The 21,963-nt window shown below is 43.9% G+C and overlaps 3 protein-coding genes across 3 annotated transcripts in view; all 3 read right to left on the reverse strand.

The window, feature by feature from the left end:
* Nucleotides 1-21,963, reverse strand: part of LOC138176672 (elongin-B) — a 497,250-nt gene that overhangs the window by 54,716 nt on the left and 420,571 nt on the right. The gene's annotated exons all lie outside the window — the stretch shown is intronic.
* Nucleotides 7,429-13,134, reverse strand: LOC138143656 (testisin-like). The gene is made up of 6 exons (XM_069064899.1): nt 12,311-13,134; nt 12,134-12,205; nt 11,779-11,941; nt 9,902-10,182; nt 8,125-8,288; nt 7,429-7,954 (listed from the first exon to the last, which is right to left on the reverse strand). The coding sequence occupies exons 1-6, from the start codon at nt 12,369-12,371 to the stop codon at nt 7,718-7,720; spliced, it is 978 nt and encodes a 325-aa protein (XP_068921000.1). The 5' UTR covers nt 12,372-13,134; the 3' UTR covers nt 7,429-7,717.
* On the reverse strand, nt 17,403-21,529 carry LOC138143639 (testisin-like). Its single transcript, XM_069064880.1, has 5 exons — nt 21,383-21,529; nt 20,917-21,079; nt 19,756-20,039; nt 18,108-18,274; nt 17,403-17,924 (listed from the first exon to the last, which is right to left on the reverse strand). Exons 1-5 carry the CDS (start codon nt 21,438-21,440, stop codon nt 17,709-17,711), a joined length of 888 nt encoding a protein of 295 aa, XP_068920981.1. The 5' UTR covers nt 21,441-21,529; the 3' UTR covers nt 17,403-17,708.

Below are 21,963 nucleotides of genomic sequence, written 5' to 3' on the forward strand. Positions count from 1 at the left end.
CCACCAGCTACTGTTTTCATACAGGATCCACAGTGCCAGATACCCACAGCCTGACTCTTCATTTTGGCCTTGTCACAGAAGGAGCAGGTATTCTTGGCATGCTGGCTAACTTCAGTTCTCTCCACCATTTTTCTGAGGGATGCACCATAAAGTGTTCCATATTTACTGATAATTCTGACCTTCTTGGTCCCTTTGGTCAATTTAGCCATGTTGCCAGTTTCGAGGCCAGAGTTCAGATTTTTAAGGTCCCTTTAGCAATCTGTAAGTGTGTCTACCTCTCTCTTCCCCCTTTCTAGGGTGGAGGCCTTCTAGTGTCAGAGCCTTACAGTGGACAGTCTGAATAGTTTAGATTTAGAATTCAGCAGGGTTTATAAAGAATGGGAGGGATAAGGGAAAAGGCCCAGGAAAGGAAGGGAGGAAGGTTTCTCTTATGAGAGGCTGATGAGGGACAGAGCTGAGGAAACTCACAGCAGTCTCAGGCAAACTGGTCACCTTTGGGACTGAGACTCAAACTAGATGAGAAAAACCTCACTGAGTGAAGGTGTCCTGGGCTTCCTTTAGAAATCAGAGGGGTCAGGGTAGAGCAGCCCTTCTGGAAGGAGCCCCAGCACTATGAGAAGCCCAGGAGATTCTCTGGGCAGGAGGAGGTGGGCTGGTTGCTTGTTATTTGTCCTTTGCTTTTGTAGAGGACCAGTGACAGAGTGGGGAGATGTCTTGACTTGTGCATGAATTGGATTTAAGTGAGGCAGAGTAGTGAGGCAAGAGTCAGGACAACTGGTGGGATTCAGTGGGTCACTTTGGCACGTTGATATCTGACCAAGCTCTAAGTGCTCCACAGTGCCTTCATTAGCTGCCTTCATGGCCATTAAAACAAATTGCTCTTATCTACTTGTTTTGCTGGGGGACATCTTCATATGCTTGGGGTAGACCCCCTAACTCACCGATGGGTTTGAGGCCCATAGGTGCCATTAACCTGGTTTTAGACTGTCTGCCCAGCCATTTGCTGGAGTGTGGCCACCACACCACATGCTACAGCTTCTTGGAACCACAGGTGAGAGTTGAGTGCCAGGTAGACACCAAAATTGAATGAGCCGCTCTGAAAAGGGCTTAGCAATGAGGCGTCTAGGTGGTGCACTGGCCCTGGAGTCAGGAGAATCTGAGTTCAAATCCAGCCCCAGACATTTAACACAAGTCACTTAACCCCAATTGCCCTGTCCTCTCCCTCCAAAAAGCAAAAAAAAGGGGGGGGGGCCTTGGTAAGCCCTCACACCAAAGGGGCTAGTCCACCCTGAATACCACTCCCTCCCCCACCCCAGGAGGTGGCATAGTAATATTCTGAAGGACTCAGGCTGACTGGGTAATGATTGGAAAAAGACATGAATTAGAATAGATGACAAATATGCTTGCCAATTCACAGTTTTATGATTTAACAAATTGGATTAAAGGAAAAAGACACATATTTAGGAGATTTTGAACACTAACTCTGAGGGCCAAGTTTCAGTTGTCTTATCTGTGAAATGGGGATAATCCTGCCTGCATTACCTACCTCACAAGACTGCCCTAAGGGTATTGATTAAGTGTATTAGAAGACTGTGAAGGTTGCTCTAGCAATCTATAAATCTATCCCTCACTGACTTTTCCATTCCCTTCTCTGACAGAGCCTAGTAGTGTTATTGGGACCTGGGCTCTCTAGGTGGACTTGGGGAAGTTCCCTGAAGGATAGTGCTATGATGTGTATTCAAGACATGATTTAGAATTAAGAAAAAGAGAGAAAAGTGCAGAGGTAGAGAAGGCATGAACTTTGAATAGTGAACAGAAGACCTCCCCAGAGTAAGAGGCATGTGGGTAAAGCTGATACCCCCAAATGACCCTTGATTCCCAGGGTCTACCAAGGTAGGAGTTCTCAGGGTTGGATTATTCTCTCCTTGTTTGAACTGCACAGTTGTAGAGACCCTTTATTCTTGTATATTCTATTATTTAAGGTAATCAGTGTGACTTCCCCAATTTCTGTGTGACATAGTTTTTTTTTTTTTTGTAAAGGAATATTTACTTCCAAAGTTATAATCACAAGTATACAAACTCCCCCATTTTATAGGAGGGAAGAATAATTCTCCTCCTCCCCTTCACCACCTTGGTTTCTGGGGAGGGGAAGAGTTTAGTTCCTATCCCAGGTTCAAGTTCAATTCCAATTCCCCCTCTTACCCCAGATTGAGTTCCAGGCTCCCTGACTTCTCAGAGTTAACATGTCTGGGGGCTGGCTGCACCACCCCCCCTGCAATCCTGGCTCCAACATCACTGTGGCTCAGACTCCTGGAACGTGGGGATCATTTTCAAAACCTAAAACTAAGGACAAACCCCCCAGAACAGAAGCAAACATCACCAGACCTATATCTTGAGCTGGGGTAAAAAGAGGAGGAGCGAGGAAAGAGTGTTTTTGTTCCTTCCCTTCTCCCTGGTTTGGTTCATGGCATCCACACTGGGTGCAGCAGATGAGCTGCCAAAAAGAACACAGCCTAAAAGATGGGGGGAAAGAGGGGGAAAGGCTCAGCCTTGCCAATTTTAAAGATGCAGGCAGTCAATCAAAGGTGGTAGGGGACTAAAGCCAAGCACAGGCAGCTTTCCAGAGGACTGCTCCTGTTAACAGCTTTCAAGATTCTGATTACACAGCATAGTGAGCTCTCTATTCAGTAACAATCAGAGCAAAACATTCACAGAAAATCAAATACAGCATTTGCCATATCACAGCTCAACAACTTATCACTAAAATGGCCACATAGTTTTCACCAAAGTGGTCACACAGTTTTAAGGTTTTTTTTTTTTTTTGCTTTTTGGAGGGCAATTGGGGTTAAGTGACTTGCCTAAGGTCACACGGCTATTTTTTGTGATAAGTGTCTGAGGCCAGATCTGAACCCAGGTCTTCCTGACTCCAAGGCTGGTGCTCTATTCACTGCACCACCTAGCCGCCCCCTAGTCACACAGTTTTAAGCAAAAGATAACATTCATTTAGTAAGCACTCATTTAGTACATCCTTAATTCAATCACCCTTAAGGAGGCAAGTCTCCTTAATTGACACAAAGTACAAAGGTCAAAGTTCTTCATTCACACTCACTGGTGAAATCAAGTTACAATATCATCAGTCATTACCCTCTTAAGGGGTAGTGGAAAGTACAAAGGTCATCTACCCCTAGGTCACAAGTAAGTTACAATCTCATCAGTCAGCATTAAATACCCAAGGAGAGGTCTTTTCATCTTGACTCGGGGCAGGCTCTCAGTTTCCATGGTTCCTCTTCCATGTCCCAGTTCCTACCTGAATCCAACCAACTGCCACTTGAGTTCAAAGGCAGACAGCTCCCAGTTTCCTTTCCAGTTCCTGTTCCACATTGAAGCTCACAGTGTCCAGTCCATTTGAAATCCTTCACAGTTTCTGTTCTTGGGAAGACAAGGCTTAACAAAGCCACAATCACATTCATGCACATTGCCAGCACCCTCATCAAAATCACTTTCTGCTTGTAAAATCAACATAGATCCAGAACAGACAGACAAAGTATCGACACCACAGTCATGCTTCCTCTGGAAGCTCTCAGCAAAAGTTTCGGCTGGCTCTCAGGAGCTCTGCTACCAAAAGCTCTGTTGTCAAAATCAAAATCATTTTCTCCAGTCTGGGCTTCTCCTCAGCCTCGATGCTTGCTCCAAAATGTTCTGACTCTCCAGCTTGTGCTTTTCCTTATATACAGTATTAGCTCCTTCCTGCCGGGGAATCCTTCCTGTTAGTCAGCAACAGGGGTTCATACCTTCTGTTTCTTAACTGAGGCTTGATATAATTAACTTGAAACTAAGTGTTAAGTACCTGTTTACTTGCCAATACAAGGGCATGGAAGATCTTCAAATTCCATTACTATTACAGGGACAAAGAGGGCTTCATGTTAGGCAAATTTGGGATGCTCAAAAAAGACCCCTTAAGGGCATTTCCATGTTAGAACTAGATATTCTGAGAGAAGCCCAGGTTACATCTCTTTTTTTTAATTAATTCATTAATTTTTAGTTTTCAACATTCACTTCTATAAGATTTTGAATTCTAAATTTTCTCCCCCCTCCCCCAACCCAAGATAGCATGCATTATGATATAGGCTCTACATGTACATTTATATGAAACATTTTCACATTAGTCATGTTGTAAAGAAGAATTAGAATCAATGGGAGTACATTTTTTTTTTACTGCTTGTTTTATGTATGTTTGCTTGCAATCTGTGATTGTCTTTCTATGTACCAAACATTTGCTGGGAGGAGAGCTACACTGGTTGGGCAAGATTAAGCTGTTACTATTTCCAATCTGGAACAACTAGGAAAAGAGGTTTTTGTTCTAAAAGCATCATAACCCTGAGTACCAATATCTGATGTGTAGAAGATAGAAATAATTTTAGCCCAATGCCCCCTCTTGAATATAGGAGTGTGAAAGAGGTTTTGCCTAGTCATGGTCATCATTGTACTCTCCACAAAGAAAATAAATCTCCTTTGGAGATGTGGAATAGGTCATTTCAGATTGTATCTATCTAAAAAATTTCTGTTACAATTCAATTGTTTTTGCTTCTTTATTATCTAGTTCAACCTGTTACTCTAGTAAATAATCCAAAGGGTACCCAAACACCAGTAAAGAACTGAAAGGGCACCGATGTGTAAGATAAAGACATGTGGCAAAGGAGTAACGTCTATCTTCTGATCCCAGACCTACTTCATTTCCTTGATGGAGTTCTCAGCTGAGGTTGTCCTTCCTAGCTGTACCTTTTTGGAGGCCTCTCAGGATCAGTGACTTTTTAGAATCCATAGCAAACATTTTTTTCTGCCATTAGATGTCATAATCTCTGAAGCTACTGCCATCATCAGGAGACTATCTTCTACCTCTGTTTGCAAGGACTTCCTCTCTTGTCAACTGCTACTACTTCAGAGAAGCCAGTGAGAGTTTTGATGGATCTCTTAGTTGCCTGGACATTCCCTCTTTAGAGATGAAGAAAGAGGGAGAGAGGAAAAAGTGAGAGACAAAGAGAGACAGAGAGAGAGACAGAGAGAGAGAGAGAGACAGAGACAGAGACAGAGAGACACAGAGAGACAGAGAGAGACAGAGAGAAACAGAGAGAAAGAGGAAGAGAAAGCACATACACAGAGATATATGCATAGATAAAAACAGAGGAAGAGAAACATGGAGAAAAGGGGAGGCAGGAAGAGGGAGGGAGAGCAAGAGAGGAAAAGGAGAGACAGAAAGGAAAAGAGAGAGAAGAGAGGGAGCAGGGAGAGAGACAGAGACAGAGAGACACAGAGGGACAGAGAAACAGAGAAAGGAAGAGGGTCCAGAGGATGGATTAAAGGACAGAACATAGATGGTGATCTAACACAGGATACTGAAGAGTAAAGAGAGAGCAGTGTCATGAAAACCCCAGAGGAGAGGGCATTCAGAAATGTCTCATTAGGGGAATGTGTTTTGTTTAGCTATGGGAGAAGTCTGAACCAGAGGTATGTGATAAACCTCATGGAAGGCCCCACTCCTTTCAGAAGACAGAGAAATTCCCTACTGGAGTGTCAGGGGTTTGTTGAAAGATCCAGGAAGACTTTAAGGCAAATGACTTAAGAGAAAAGATATTTGCCAGCTTGTAGCTTTAGTGTAATTGTGCATTAATGGCTCTACTAAGCATTTCCTATTAATCTCATTTTTAAATTTCTTCTTTATGGGATGAGGTTATTGAGATCTGAGACTCAAGAGTTAAATGAGGTATGGGTAAAACAGAGAAATGGGGGGTAAGGGAATATCTATCCCTCCTTTGGTTGGGAGCATGTACCCTTGTGGATCAGACTCGGTTTTTTTCAGCTATTTTACCATCTGAGAATGCTGCCAACTTTGATTGCTATCTGGGAACATTTCATGGTTCTCTTTCATGTCGACAGACTCTTGAATTTCTTAAGACCTCTAGTATTAGATGGTATCCTTGCTCTAATCACAAATTGATGATTCCTGGCAGAACTCCTAAGACTGGTCCCTAAATGAGTCTTAACCTCAGTTTTAGATCTATTCTGAAACTTAACCTAAGACTATACCCCAGTCCTTGGCATCGTGCCCAATTTGGATGATAGATTTAACCTTGATTTCTGAGCATCAGATAAGTTTCTTACCCCTGCCCTGGAATGAGGACAAATCTTAACCCCAGAGTGGTTCTTAATTTTGGCCTAAGTGTGACCCCTTAACTCAAAATAATTTCTTAGTCCTGATCACAAACTGAGACTAATCCTTCCAATGTATTAAGTTTCTAAATCGAGTCTCTAATCCTGGTCCTCAACTGACTCCTTAAATTGGATAAATAGTCTCAACTCAGGCCAACATTGACCATTTGTCTTGGCCACAGATAAATCTCCTAACCTTAGGCCCAGACTGTCTACCTCTTCTGGCTTCTGGATTGAATCCTTAATCCCCACTGTAGGCTCATACTACTTAAACATTTAAGGCCACAGAATTACACTTAGGTGACCACAGACTGAGCTTTAACCACAACCCCAATGACTAACCCTGGCCCTAAATCTAGTTTGACCTCCACCCTCAAATTGACCCTTAACCCCAGCTACAGAACAATCTCTAATCTTGGCTACAAACTCAACATGCAACCATGTTTATACACTCACTATTCATCCCCAAAACCAGGCTGACACCTGACTGAGCTACAGACTAATTCCTAACCTTGACTCCAGATACCATACAATGATGCTCAAATTTCATGACTTTCCTTTCTGCTTTGTCTACCCTGTCTGATACCTCCCCCTACTCTTAACCCTACTTTGCCTCTCACAAGCCATTACATTTCCTCTTCCTACAAATACCCATACATCCTCCTTCAGATTCCATCATCTCCTTGTGCTTGCCTTCTATACCCCTCCTCCCATCTTCCATAAGCCTTTCAGTTTCTTCACTCAAATCCCCTCTTTTTTGATCTGTCTTCTGGGGTCTTTCCCATACATAGCATAGTTGGGTAGCCCTCTTAGAAGAGCGGGAAGAGGAATTGAGACTTTTGGAAACAACACCCTGTACAGCTATTTGTGAGTGAGAGGAGAGGAATGAGAAACAAGGTCCCAAGTACAGGTATGCAAAGCTTGAATTAGCAGGGGATGGATGATGGTAACCACGGAACATTCCTTCATACTTTAGACCTGAATGGGTTTCTTATTCCAGAGGGGTAGAATGAGGGATAGGAAGAACCCGAGGGGGGGCACTCAATTCCAAAACTGGAGCAAGACCTAGGAAGCTAGAATTTGGGTACTGGAAATGAAGTTTTCATTTGTTAGTTCTAGTCTTCAAGGGTGAACTCTTGGTTATGATTTTTGAGGCTTAACCCAAAGAGATAAATTATTGGAAATATTATTATTCCCATGAAAAAAAAATCCTTTATTGAAATAGTCAATCTTTATTAGACAGATTGGCAAGCACATAAAACTACAGAGGAATGGATAGTCTCCTTGACTATATCCCCACTCCCTTCCTACACTTAGAACTCTGTCTCCTTTGCCATGGGGCTGAAAATCTCCCTTAAAGATCTTTTCAGTGGAGTAAGCAAGATCTTTGCTCAAGTGCCCAGCCCTGGGGAACATCCTGGGATCCCCACTCCAGCTCTTAAATGGTGTCCTGGAGATATTTGCCTAATCTTAAGCAGAGCTCATGAGGAGTGGTCTCAGGGAGCCTGGATCAATGCAGCAGGAGGGGGTGAAGGACGAGGAGGAAGAGGAGGAAAGGGAGAACATCAGTTGGAAACTGAGTGGAGCTTTTGGAAAGAATTACTTTTTGGATCCAGTTGCTGTAGATACTGACATTGGTATAGACACCAGGTAATTTGGGGTGGCCACAACCATCTCCCCAGCTCACAATTCCTGCCTGGTACCAGATCCTGTTGACTTTACATGACAAAGGTCCCCCGGAGTCCCCCTGGAGAAATACAAATGGAGTCAGTCTGGTAAGAGGGGGTTTAGAACCTTATGGGGTAGAGCTCCAAGGTAAAGTAAAGGGTGACAGAGGACTCCTGAGTCCAAACGAGGGACCTGAAGGGGAACTGAAGAATAAAAATGTCCAATATGGGTCCTGGCTGACTCCTTTACCTGGCAGGCATCCCTTTTGCCTTCTGGAAACCCAGCACATGTCATGTCATCATATACCATAGGAGATCTCATATTAGCTTCTTCCCCAAGGAAGAGGTAGTTACAGGTCCTTTGGTCAATGAGGCGCACTTGTGCCTCCTGGAGGGTCCACGGTTTCTTCAGAGCTAGGGATTTAGGAAAGAAAAAAAGGTTATATCTGGAGTGAGGGACAAAGAACAGCAGCTGAATATAATAAGTATAAAGATGGCCTGCTCTGAGTCAGTGAGCCGATGTGATGTAAATGTTCATTTAGGCTAATGTGGCCTCTCTAATTCAGAACACTGGACAAACTAATCTTCATTTAGATGGAAGACTAGAATATATATTTTTATCCTTCCATTGAATTGAATGTTGTCTCCTCAGAATTGCTGGGAATTCACAGCATTTCTGACCAAAGAGAGAAGATAGAGAATAGAACTCTTAGGCCTTCCTCTTGGCCTTTCTAGCTTTATATCAGGCCACTCCTGAGGCATGAAGTCATTCTTCCAACCAAGCCCGTTTTCTTACATTCCCTTTGCATGCCATTCATGTTCTCTCTTCTGAAATGCAGCTCCTGTCTGAAATACCCTTTTCTTTCCTCTCCATTAACTGAAATTCTGCCTATCTTTAGGCCCTCCCTCCTGGCTTAGGATTCCACCCTGGATAATCACCACATGTTGTTTGCTTTTGCTATTTTAAATTTGCTTGATTTGCTTGAGTCTCAGCTCCCCCATGGAGACTAAGAGCTTCCTGAGGTCAGAGACTATCTTTTCCATGTTTTTATGTTCCTCCCCCTGTTGGAGATTTAACAAAATGAGTGGAATAACAAAATAATATATTCCATTGGTACTCAAAGGGTGCTGGGAAAGCATCTTGTTCCCCTTTTGAATCCAGTCAGTCAGAGTCTCCAAGTTTTCCTGGGTTCTGGGAAAGGAAGGCATTTCCTTCCAGATTCTTTATTGTGTGGTAACAATCTTAAGAGAACTGAACTCTGTCTCTTCAGTTTTCTGACACCCAGAAATTCTCTAGCTTGGGCTAATTAATGAAACATTTTGATTATGAAAATCTGTTCTTCCATTTACTGATGGAGTATGGGACATTGGGAAGAAGACTGGGCCTAGGATAAGAAGTCTTTGATTCTATCTTTAACTATTGACACTTGCTAGCTTTGGAAGCCTGGGTGTTGTTTAGTTGTTTTCAGTCATGTCTGACCGCCTTCCCTTTTTGGGGTTTTCTTTGCAAAGATACTGGAGTGGTTTGCCTTTTCCTCCTCCAGTTCACTTTACAGATGAGAAAACTAAGGCAAACAAAGTTAAGTGACTTGCCTAGGGTCACAGAGCTAGTAAGTATCTGAGAATGGATTTGAACTCAGGTCTTCCTGACTCCAGGCCCAGTGCTCTACCCACTGTACCACCTAGCTGCCCAGGACCTCAATTTACTCATCGGTAAATTGAGGATCACCGTACTTGTCTCACCTAACTGCAGCTTCTAAAGAGATGAGTCATGAAGACTATAACATGCTGTACAAAAGTGAGGCATTATTACTATTAGGAATGAGAGGAAATAGAATAAACCAAGCATATCAACAAAAGGTCAGAGAAAGCAAAACAAAAGATTGTGAGAATAAGAAATTAAAATCAGTATTTCCTTTGTAGAGAGAAGGTATGAATTGGATGGTCTGACTTGGGCTAGAGATGAGCTGCTTCTGTTGTAGATGGGGGCTAGGTACAGGTACAATCATCTTTGCAACTGTCCTCACTTATGTTTTCCTGTGTATCTCCCCAGCCTGTCACCCAGCACATGGTCACATTCTCAAAGAACGTCCTGGAGGAAGGGATGCAGATGGGCTGAATGTTCTTCTTGAAACGAACTGGCGATCTCAGCATTGCCAAGGCAATGTCCTTGGGTGGACTACCATAAAATTTGGGATGAAAGATGATTTTTTTCACAGAATAATATCTGGGGCGACTGAAGGTGAAGATTGGTGGTAGGAGAGTGGTTGAGCCTAGAAGAATCTTCCAATGTCTGACTTTTGTTCTCCTAAAGGGGAGAAAGGAAGAAAGTAGATATCATGATGGTCCCAGGGCCACTGGGTCTCAGGTACATAAACTCAAAGGATTAAAAACTGGGAGAGATTGGGTGGCTAGGTGGCACAGTGAATAGAGCACCCGGCCCTGGAGTCAGGAGAACCTGAGTTCAACTTAGACCTCAGACACTTAACACTTACTAGCTGTGTGACCTTGGGCAAGTCACTTAACCCCAATTGCCCTGCCCTCCCCCCTCCAAAAAGCAAAAAAACAAAAGAAAAAAACTGGGAGGGATATTGGAGATAATTTAGTCTACATCTCTGATTTTACATTTGAGGGAACTGAAGGCCAGAGAAGTTAAATGATTTTTCTGAGATGTCACAAACATCCTGGAGTCTTGGAGAGAGCCCTAAGCACTAATGCAATAGGGATTGCCACGGCTATAGGTTATGGGCAAACCCTGCGCTCGGAAGATTTTTAATGTAAGAAGGGTTGGCTTTATGTTTTGGTAGAGCTGGTAACCCTGTACCTATTAGTATTTGAGGAACCCTTAGTAGGCCCCTACCCCAGATTTCTTTTTCCTCTGTGTTTTATTTATTTATTTTTAAACTTTGTTTACTTTAGTTTACAACATTCAATTCCACAAGTTTTTGAGTTCCAAATTTTCTCCCCCACCCCTTCCCACCACCATGGCATAATGCAATTAGATAGAAGTTCCTACCCCAGATTTCTTACCTACATGCGCATCCTAGTGCCTGAAATTACACCTAGTACAATAGAAAGCATGCCAAACATGGAGTCAGATATCCTGGGTTCAAATCCATCTCTGACATGTATTAGCCATGTGACCTTGGGCAAAATATTTAACTTTTCTGGTCCTTGGTTTCTTCATCAGTGAAATGAAGGGCTTAGACTAGGCAAGGTGCAAATGGATCTTGTGATCCATTTCTTTGGGCCTGAAAAGGTTTGGATCTCTGGATCTATTTAATAAGCATTGACTAAATGCCTACTAGATGCAAGGCATTGTTCCCAATGGACATACAAATATCGCTTTGTGAAGATTGGGGTGAGTATTAAAAGATGGAGGGAAGGTCAATGACCATAACTTTCTCAACTAACTGTTTTGTGGGGATTTGTTGACAGCTACTTGAGAGCAGGGGGTTATAGGAATTTGGAATGGGACATGCATGGAAGGGTCTGGGTGTGGTATGGGACAAGCGGGTGCAGAAAATGGGGACTCTTTTTTTTTTCATTTTTGAAGGGCAGCCTTTTTGGCACCACAGCTTTTTTTTTTTTTAAAGGGTCCCTTATTCATTTGAATATGTTTCAGATCTCCTGAGTCCCTCCATTCTCTGCTAAATATGAAATACAGACTGGGGAATGAGGGATTAAGAGACAGGGAAGGGCATTAGGTCTAAGCATGGAAAAGCAAAAGGTCTAATGTAGATCCCCTCCACCCCCACCCCAGGGAATGGGCGTCCTGGCACTCTCTGTAGCTTGCTAGTTCTCTCTCTCCCCCCTCCCCAGCCCCTGCCCAGCACTCCTTGGTCTTGTCTGAGGACAGACCTGCCCTGCCCCTTTCTAGACCCTGCTCAGAAGCGGGACTCACTTGTGGATGCAATGAGCAGCTGTCAGTACCCAGTTTGAGTGGATGAGGCTGCCCCCACATAGGTGGTAATACTTATACTGTAGGCTGGCCTGCCATGGCCATCTGGTTATAGAGCTATCTTGACCCCCGGTGATTCGCGCTGAGTCCTCTGGTCGCCCACAGACTTAGAAAAACCATGAGGGAGATTGGAGAGATTCAGACATCTATTCAGCTCCTCACCATGTCCCACCCCCTCCCTCCCTTGGGTCCCCCCTTCCCCTCACCATGCCCCAATCCTTCCCCTCCCTCCCCCCATTTGTCCCGCTCAGTTTTTGTCTTGGATCTCTTGGCCCTCTTCCTTCCCAGAGGCACACACCTTGATCGATTATCTCAGGGTCTGGGTTCACGCCTCCTATCCTCTCTTTCTTTAATTTCACCTCCTGGAGCTCTGAGGGGAGGAGACAGGCGCAGGTGGTGTGGGGGCCGCCTAGGACCCCTCCCCCTCTGTCCCCACCCCCTCCTCATCCGCCTATGGCCCGATCCCCCTCGCCACCTGGGTATGCCTGGGTCCCCAGCAGCATGGGCAGCAGGAGGGTGACGCTGACCCAGCTCATGGCCCCCCTGCTCAGGCCGAGCGTCCCGCACGGCTCCCCGGCCTCTCGCTCTGGCTGCTGGCTGTGTGACTCCTCTCCCCGGGCTGGCGCCCCCTAGGAGCAGCCCTTTGTTTGCCCCTAGAAGGGGAGGACCGAGAGGCTTCTCGTGCCGGGAGCTCTCCAAGACCCAGAGAGAGCTGAGACAGCCCCAGACAATCAGCGTGGCCCCCAAGACACGGCTCAGGCCTCGGAGGAGGCAAAATTCAGTACGGGGTGCCCAACGATCGCGATGACCCCCCTGCACTCCCCATGCCGCTCTGCTTCTCTCTGTGCCTGCAAACCCCAGGCTCCCCAGCCCGGGTCAGCCCTGGTGCCCCTTAGGCCACTGTCCCCACTGTCCCTATGGCGACAAGTGGAAGGGATGTCTGAAGAAAGCACTTCTGAGATCACTGACACTGTAAGACGTGGTAAGATGGACCAGGAGGGGTCCTGCCCCTCTGGGGGTGGGGGCCAAAGGTTTTCTCGGTCCCAGGGCTATCAGCAGGGCATCAGGCTTGCCCACCCAGAAAATGGGCCCAGATCCAAAAAGTCTGTGGGACTCATCCGGAAGCAGGAGACTGATAAGAGCAAGAGAAGGTGGAAAGGGAAGGGAATAAGCCTTTACAGAGTGCCTGCTATGTGCCAGTTACTGCACAACGGGCTTTTGCAAATGTAGCTTGTTTGGTCCTTACAACAATCCTGGGGTCAGGTACTGCTACCAACCCCAATTTACAGATGAGGAAATGGAGACAAACAGAGGATAAGTCACACGACTAGTCAATGTCTGAGGCAGGATTTGAATTCAAGTTTTTCTGATTCCAGGCACAAAATCAGCTGTCCAGGTCTATCCTAGGAAGGTGTGTGTGTGTTGGGGGGGGGTGGTGGTGGTGATGTGTGGAGCTCCCAAACTGGGCATTATAAGACCTGCTGATAGTGGTAGATAAGGGGCTTGTCATTCTGGAAGGTCTGGAGTAGGCTATAGAGAAGGACAAGTGTTTGTATTCTTAATTAAAAAAAATTATAAACTTATTAGCTGTCAACAAAACAACCAATCAAATAAATGTATTAAAATAAGAGACAAACTCTTACCTGAAACTCTTAGCCTTTTATAAGACAAGACCAAACAAGTTAGTCTTTTTGTACTTTTGGGGGCGTGATAGTCACCACCTTTTCTGCAGGTGATGGTCATTCTCTTTTTTTTTTCCAGGGGAGGCAGCTATCTTAATTGTTTTTTATGCCCTTTTTTTCTTGGTCAAAAGGGACATAAATTAGTGAAGAATTAGGTAGTTGTAGGAGTGGAAAAACCATAAACTGGCCATTTTAATCAGAAGAGTGAGCTTGGCATTGTAGAATGAACCAGTAATCAAAAGATCATAGATTTTGCACTGGAAGGGACCTTAGAGGTCACTGAGTTCACCTCCTTTATTTTATTGATGAGGAACTGAGGCTCAGATTGGTTAAGTGATTTGCCCAAATCCCATAATATTTCATATACTTGTATTATACAGGTAGTAAACAGTAAAGCCAAGATTTGAACCTAGATTCTCAGACTTCAAATCCAATGTGTTGGAAGCTCAGAGATAAAGATTTGAATTCATTACAGTGTCGTATTATGGGTGAATTCTCCCTAAATTGGGATGATTTCCTATAAAAGGGAGGAGATACATTCTTCAGAATTTGGTTGGTCTGGGGGATTAGGGTTTGATTCATAGATTTAGCTTTCTTTTCCTGGGGCATTAAGACCCCAGCCTATGGGAAACTGGGATCCTGGAGGTTTGGTGGAATTCCCACTGCCTTCTTAGATGTCTTTTCTGATCAGAATCTCTGTTCATCCTAGCTTCCTCACCCTCAGTAACTCTGCATATCTAATCTATTGTCAAATCTTGTCATTTCTGCTTCCACAAAGTCTTTGGCTGATGTCCCCTTCTCTCAGCTCACACAGCCACTATCCTAGTTCATTGTTTTTCACTTTGACATTTTCAAAATTCTTCTGACTGGTCTATCTTCAAGTCTTTCCCCACTCTAATCCAATCTCTACTTAGCAGCTAACATGGTTTTTCTAAGCATATTCTGACGATGTTGCTCCCTTGCTCAATGAGCTCCATTGGCTTCCTATACCTCTAGGATAAATATTTGTATTTAAATTTTTAAAAAATATAATTTTATTTTATTTTCAGTATCAAACTTTCTCTCTCCCTTCACCTCTCCCTCACCCATTGGGGAGGCAGGAAATACAATACCCATTATACACATGAAATTATGCAAAACATTTCTTCGTTGATCATATTCCCAGAAAAAAAAGAAAAAGAAAGAAAGAAATTTCATTCTGTCCTTTTAATACATCAATTCTTTATCTGAAGATATCCACGATAGCATCACATGTCCTTTGGAATTGTGGTGGATCATTGTATTGATCAGTTATTAAGTCTTTTGCAGTTGATCACCTTTACATTATTGTTGTTTGTTAGTGCAAATTGTTCTGGTACTGCTCACTTCATTTTGTGTCAGTTCATGTAAGCCTTCCCAGGTTTCTCTAAAACTGTCCCCTTCTTTTCTTTCAGGACAATAGTATTCCCTCCCATACCATAACTTCTTTAGTCATTCCCCAATTGATTGTGTATCTTCTCAGTGTCCAATTCTTTGCCACCATAAAAAAACTGCTATAGATATTTCTGTAAATCCTTTTCCTTTGATCTCTTTGAGGGTAATGGTATTTCTGAGTCAAAGGGGATGCACAGTTTTTAATAGCTTTTTGGGATAAAGTTATCTGCTTGGCTTTTAATGCTCTTGAGAGCTTGGCCCCTTCCCACATTTCCAGTTTTCATTACAGCGATCCTCTATGAATACTGTGATTAGGCTGCACTGGCCTATTCTTGTTCCTTGAGTATGTATGACTTTCCATCAACTCTTTGCCTTTATTCTGGATATTTCCCATACCTGAGATGTTCTCCTCTCTCTCCTCTGCCTCTGTTTTCCTGGCTTCCTTTAAGACTAAGCTTAAATCTCATTTCCTGTGGGAGGCCTTTCTCAAACTCCCCAGTTGCTAGTGGCTCCCCACCTCAGATGACCATCCACATACCCTGCATATATTGTGGATATAAGCTAGTATTTATAGAGCACTTTACTATCTGTGAAGTTCTTTACATGTATTATCTACTTTTATCTTCATAATAACCCTTTGAGATAGGTACTATTATTATCATAATTTTAAAGATAAGGAAACAGAGGCTGAGAGAGGTCACATGGCTTGCCCAGGATTAATCACCTGGTAAGTATCTGAGTAGAGATTGGAACCCAACTCTACTTGACTCCAGGGCCAATGCTCTGTATATTACACCAGACTGCTTTATCTTCCTTGTTTACAGACCACCAATGAGTGGTAATCTATCACCCCTCACCCACCTGGACAACAGTTCATTTCGTTTGAATAAATCTTACGTAAAGCTCCCCACCCCCACTTATATCAAAATTTGCTTGTCTACGACTTTTGCCCCTTGCTACATACTTGATGGGAAATGGCAAACTGCCTGGGACCGACAGCTGTCTGCATGACGTCAGGCCAATCACTTAATATCTTTGGGCATCAATTTCCTTATTCATAAAATGAGGAGGTTAGAATAGATGGTGTCTAAGGTTCCTCCACCTTTAAATCTATAATCCTTTCACTTGATCACATTATTTGAATCAAATTAACCCATTTCATTGATAAACCACAATTTATTTTGGACACTAAAGTTGCTCCCAGATTTTAGAATTAATATATATGATTAAATTTTGTATTATATTAAATTTAAATTATATTAATTTATATTATATTAAATAATCATTTATATAATTAAATTAGCCAAAATTAATTTGAAGAGATAACATTTTGTGCTAATTTTTGGTGACACTTTCAGGGCATCATCTCCAAAATGGAATTGAGTTGAAGGGTATGATTATCAGTGTTACTTTGATTGTATGATATTAGGTTTCTCTCCAAAAAATTCTATAAGTAAGCGAATACATGAATAATGAGTAAGTGTACCTCTTTCTCCACAACCCTATCAGCATTTAATTTAATTGCTTTTAATTATTTTTTCAAAAAAGATTCTATAAATTAGCAAATACATGAGTAATGAATGAGTGTACCTATTTCTCCACAACCCCACCAGCATTTAATTTCATTGCTTTAAATTATTTTTGCCAATTTCATTGAAGTGGTCCCTCAAAATTGTATTAATTTGTATCTCTTTATTAGTGATAATAATTTTTCCAAGTGATTATTAGCAATATGTATTACCTCTTTTGAAAATTATCTGTTTATATACTTTAACCATCTATGAATCATAGAAATAGAACTAGAAGGAATCTCAGAGGCCTTTTGGTTCAATCCCCTCATTTTACAGATAAGGAAACTGAAGCCCAGGACAGTTACATGAGCTGCCTAGTGATACAGGTAGTATCAGAGGCAGGATTTGAACCTGAGTCCCTCAAGGCTATGTTTGGTGGCTCCAGAGTTAGTGATCCTTCCAATGCAATCATGCAGCTTCTATTTATCATACAATTGAGTCTCTTTTTTTAATGTAGTGATTGGCATTTTTCTTTACTTCTTGCTCCACATTCCCTTCTCCAGTCAGGTTCCCACCACCACAGAAGGCTCTTGGACATACAAACCTAATCTCACAGGGAGTTTAGACTAACAGCTCTGTAAAATCCTACGGTTCCTGAGCTGGCTCCTACCTCCAGAAGGCAAGGAGAAGCCAAGAGTGAATGCCAGGAAAGAATGGGGAGCAGAGACACACTGTGAGTCAGAAGTCCCCATGATGGAGAGAACAGCTGCTACATTGAACTCTGAGCTGCAGATCTACAGGAATAGTCCAGTTTTAACTTTTACATTCCACACGTGATTGTCTTCTGTCCTGCCAAGGGTGATTGATATCTTGGCCATGGCTGGTGAGGATGGACCCAGGGATGGGATGAAAGGGAAGTCACAGTAAGGACTGGTATTATCATGAATTTTGTTTTATTATAATAATCAACCAACAGCAATTCGGTAGAAAAACAAACATATAAGTACAGAGAAAACATCACAGTCTCCCTAGCCCCTCCACTACTTCTTCCTGCTAGTCAGCACTTTGTCCCTTGCATGAAGTCACTTTCAATCCAGGACCTAGAGGGCTTCCAATGTTCTTTCCATGGAGCAAACAAGAGATCTGGATTGATCTTGATCAAAGTGCTTCGCCCTGGAAGGGTCCTATCATCTCCACCTCAGGCCTTAGCTCAGGCCATAGTTGTCAGACTTTAAGAAGGCGACTTGGTAAATGGGCTTAGGGAGGCCTAGGACAGTTGTAGAGTGAGGAGGAAGAGAAGCTTAGAGGGTATTAAGGTAAAGGTGCTTGAGTTAATCGTGTTTAAGATCCAATCAATGTGTACGCTGACGTTGGTGAAGACACTAGGCCGGTAGGGTCGACCACAGCCATCTCCCCAGCTCACAATACCTGCTTGATACCAAATACCATTGACCTTACATGCCAAGGGACCTCCAGAGTCACCCTAGGGGAAGACAGAGAAAGTGAGTCACTCCAAGAGAGTAGTTATGTCAAAAGAGATTTCCTAGAGTGGAGCAAAGAGGTGAAGGGAGGCAGAATATGAGGGTCAGTAGTTGGGGATTTCTGGATCCAATTTAGGGATCCTAGGAGAAATGTAAAGCGAAGGGAAACCAATGACCCATCTTACCTGACAGGCATCCTTCTTGCCCTCTGCAAAGCCAGCACATATCATATCATCATATATCCTGGATATAAAAGGAGGAAGGTTTGTTCCTATGTGATAGTACAGGTCACAAGTCTCTTGATCAATGAGAGGCAATTCCACTGCTTGTAGGTACCAGGGTTTCCTTAGGTCTGGAGATATGGGAACAGGAGAGGTCATAGTGAGGGTCAGAGATGAAGGAGGGCAATGTCAAGGCAGCTGACTCTCTGGTGGGGCACCCAGGTTCTGTATAATAGTTCTCTTGATTAGTATTAACAAAAAAATTTAAAGGACCAAATGGTTCAAAACACTAGATAAACCAACTTTCATTTATAGGTAGATCTAGAATGTGTTTCAATCTTCCCATTACAATGTGGGTTTTTTCAGAAAGTCTGAGAATTTATAACACTTTGGACTAAAAAAGTTAAGCTACTCATTGAGGTTATAGGATAAAGTCCAAATGCTTAGTGTACCATTTAAGGCTCTTCCCAATATGGCCCCACATCACCTTTCCATCCTTATCTCAGGCTACTGATATTCCCCAACATGAAGTCACCATTTCAGGCAAACTTGTTTCCTTACCCCTCCCATGTTAAGCACATTCCCTCTCCTCAATCTCTGCTCATGATGATGTTTCTCTATCTGAAATTCTACTTGTCCTCAGGGGCTAGATCAAGTCTCATCTCTTCTAAGAGATTTCCTTGGCTTCTCCGGTCCACTATAACTTCTTCTGATAACCCTTCCTGGCTTGATCCCTCCCTTGGTATTTAGCCTGTGCTGCCTACCATTTCTATTTAAATTTTCACATGAGTATGTCTTGGCTTTCCAGTGAGACTGTGAGATTCTTGAGGAAGAGTTTTTCTTATAAGCCTTTATGTCTCAGTCCCTTGCAAACTTTTGGACACTTTTGCAAATATTAGTTGAATGACAAAAGAATGTAGTCTTCTGTGAGTCAGAGGGTGTTACAAAGGGTCTCTATCCCCTTCCTGACTTACATATATATCCCAGTTTACTAGACTTCATCCTGAATGCTGGGGAGGTATGGCGTCTGCTTTCAAAACTGTTTTGCAGTAGCAACTAGGGCATACCTTTATCCTTTCTCTTTTTTTTTTAAACTCTCTCATACCTTCCTTAATTCTGGGCCTGGTAATTATGTGTTTTGATTATGCCAAACTGTCCTCTAGTTCCTGCTGGACTCCAGTGGTAGGAAAGGCCACATCATAGAGTGACAAGAACACTGGACTAAGAAAGGAATCAGAAGCCCTCTGTGTTAGTCCCAACTCTTGCCTTGACAAACTTTGGGACTCTGGAGCCTTGGTTTGCTCATCTGTAAAACAGGGATGGTCATACCAGCCTCTCTTACTTGTTACATGCTCAAATGAGCTCAAGGCTATGGGGGAACTTTGTAAACTTTGTAAAATTGCTGTGCAAACATAATGTGACATCATTATTAAGGACAAAAAGAAGGGGAATAAATTGAGAGTGTGGAAGGGAGCAAACAAGGAGTTACAGTGGAGGTCACCAGTTTTGCTTCAGAGTGGTTGATCTACCTGGGGAGGCAGATGCAGGCAAACCACGGTGGCTAGGGGCTAGGGAATAGTTTTATCAAATGCCCATTGTCCCCCATTCTTACATTCATTTTCTTTTATTCTTCCCCAACCTGTCACCCAGCACATGGTCACATTTTCGAACTCTGTCATGGAAGTTGGGAGACAGATAGGCAGGATATTCCTCTTGAACTGGATTGGTGTCTTTAGCTTGGCCAGCGCGATGTCCTTGGGAGGCCACCCAAAGTAGAAGGGATGCAAGATGATTTTGGACACTCGTCGGGAATACAAGTAGCTAAAGCTTAATTTGTGTGGCCTAATTGTACGGGAACCCAGCTGAACGTTCCAAACACTGAGATCATGAGCCTGGCTGGGGAGAAGGAGGGAAGCAAATGTTGGAATTGTGTCGGAGGCAGCTGAGTTTTGGGCTTGTGGGGTGCATGTTTCTGCTGTCTTAGAAGTGCTTCTAGTCAGTGAGGATGTGGGGGAAGGCTAATTGTCAGAGACAGTATATTCCTGTGCCTCCTGGGGATTTTCTTAGTGTGGGTGAGAATGTATGACCTTTTATGTTTGAGAAGAATTACCTGTTGTTATTTGAGGTACTTGGCAGACTCCTACACCAAATTTCCCCCCACTTGTATGCCATGATGCCTAAAAATTCCACCATTAAAGATTCATTCCTTTTTATCTAAAAGGATTGAGTTTTTTGGGTTTTTTTTTTTTTTTGTTCTTTAGTGCTTCTAAGTAGAAATGCAAATATGTGTGTGTTGGGGGAATGACTTAACTTTCCTAGGGTTTGGGGGACAGCCAGAGGAAAGTAAACTTCTTCAGGAATTTGAGTCAGTCCTGTAATGGACTGGGTGCAGTCTTGTAATGGACAGGGGTACAGAAAGGAAATTAGAGGGACTTAGATTCCAAAGACAGTTCCCCATTTGTGAAGGTAGCCTTGTTTCTGTGAGTTTCTCTAGGGTCTTCCATTACTTAGTTGGTAAGTGTTTTCAGGTGTCCAAAATCCCTTATGTTCTTTCTAAGGACTGAGAAAAGATTGGGGAACAGGAGGTTTGGGCCAGGGTGGGGGTTAGGTCTAGAGAGGGGAAGGTAAATGGCTAGGGATGGGGTCCTAATGTTGACACTGCCTCCCTGTTCAACCATACCCTTAAGAAATAGGGGTCCAGGGACTCCCTGGAATCTCCCTTTTCACTTTGGGTCCTTTCACACCCTCCAGACCCTGCTTAGAAGAGACTTACTTTTGGAAGCAATGGGCAGCTGTCATGACCCAGCTTGAGTCGATGAGGGTGGCCCCGCACCAGTGGTGGGTCTTATACTTCAGGCTTGCCTGCCATGGCCACTGTATTAGGGTAGTTTCTTTGCCCCCGAGGATTCGTCCTTGAGTCTGAGTTTGTCCACAGACTTGGGTAAAAGGAAAAGAGATAGTGCAAAGGGACTCAGGAATCCTGTCTGTAACTGTTGCAGGTTCCTGACTAGCCCCTCCATCTCCATTTTGAGCACCAAGATGCCCTGGCCCTTTATGCTTCCTTTCCTCCCCCAGGACCATCTTTTCCTCCGCCTCTGAAAACTTGGCCTCTGGTCCCTAGTCTGGATTTCTTACCTTTATTCAGATCAGACCCTTGAATGTACCCGCCCCCTCCCAGCTCCATCCCTGCTCCAGACCATGTGCCCGCCCCTCCCAGCGGCATCCCTGCTCTGCCTCACTCTGTCCCTGGACCCTCAGAAGCAGGGGCAGCTGGAGGAGTAGGCTGAGCCAGCCCATGCTCCTCTAGCTTTGGGGCTCCTGCCCTCAGGAGGCTCCTAGTCCCTGGCCGCACTGGGGAGCTGTTGGAGACCGCTGGGCTCTGCGAGGGCTTCTTTTCTCTGCCTCCTCTCGTCTTCTCCCGGGGGCGGGGCCCAGGGGCGGCGTGAAGGAGACTGGCGCCCCCCTGGTGTTGGGATAGGGATTGTGGGAGGAGGGCTGAGGGGCAGCAGTGCCCTTGGCCAAGCCTGCCTCCCTCCCTCCTGTGGTCCCCTCACCGTGCCCCCCAGGGGCGTCTGCCGGTCGGGGTCGGGGCCAGGGCTTCACGAGTCAGAGACCCAGGGTCTTCAGAAAGAGCCGGTGTAGGCAGGAGAGAGAGAGACAGAGGCAGAGACACACACACACACACACACACACACACACACACACACACACAGAGGAAGAGACAGAGAGAGACACACAGACAGAGACAGAGAGACAGAGAAGAGAGACACAAAGACAGATACAGAGATAAAAAGACAGAGAGGAGGGAGGGGGAGAGAAA

This window comes from Petaurus breviceps, unplaced genomic scaffold (genome assembly GCF_028583685.1).
Source record: "Petaurus breviceps papuanus isolate PSGF00001 unplaced genomic scaffold, PetGlider_PUasm1.0 138, whole genome shotgun sequence".
In the NCBI taxonomy this organism is placed as follows: Eukaryota; Metazoa; Chordata; class Mammalia; order Diprotodontia; family Petauridae; genus Petaurus; species Petaurus breviceps.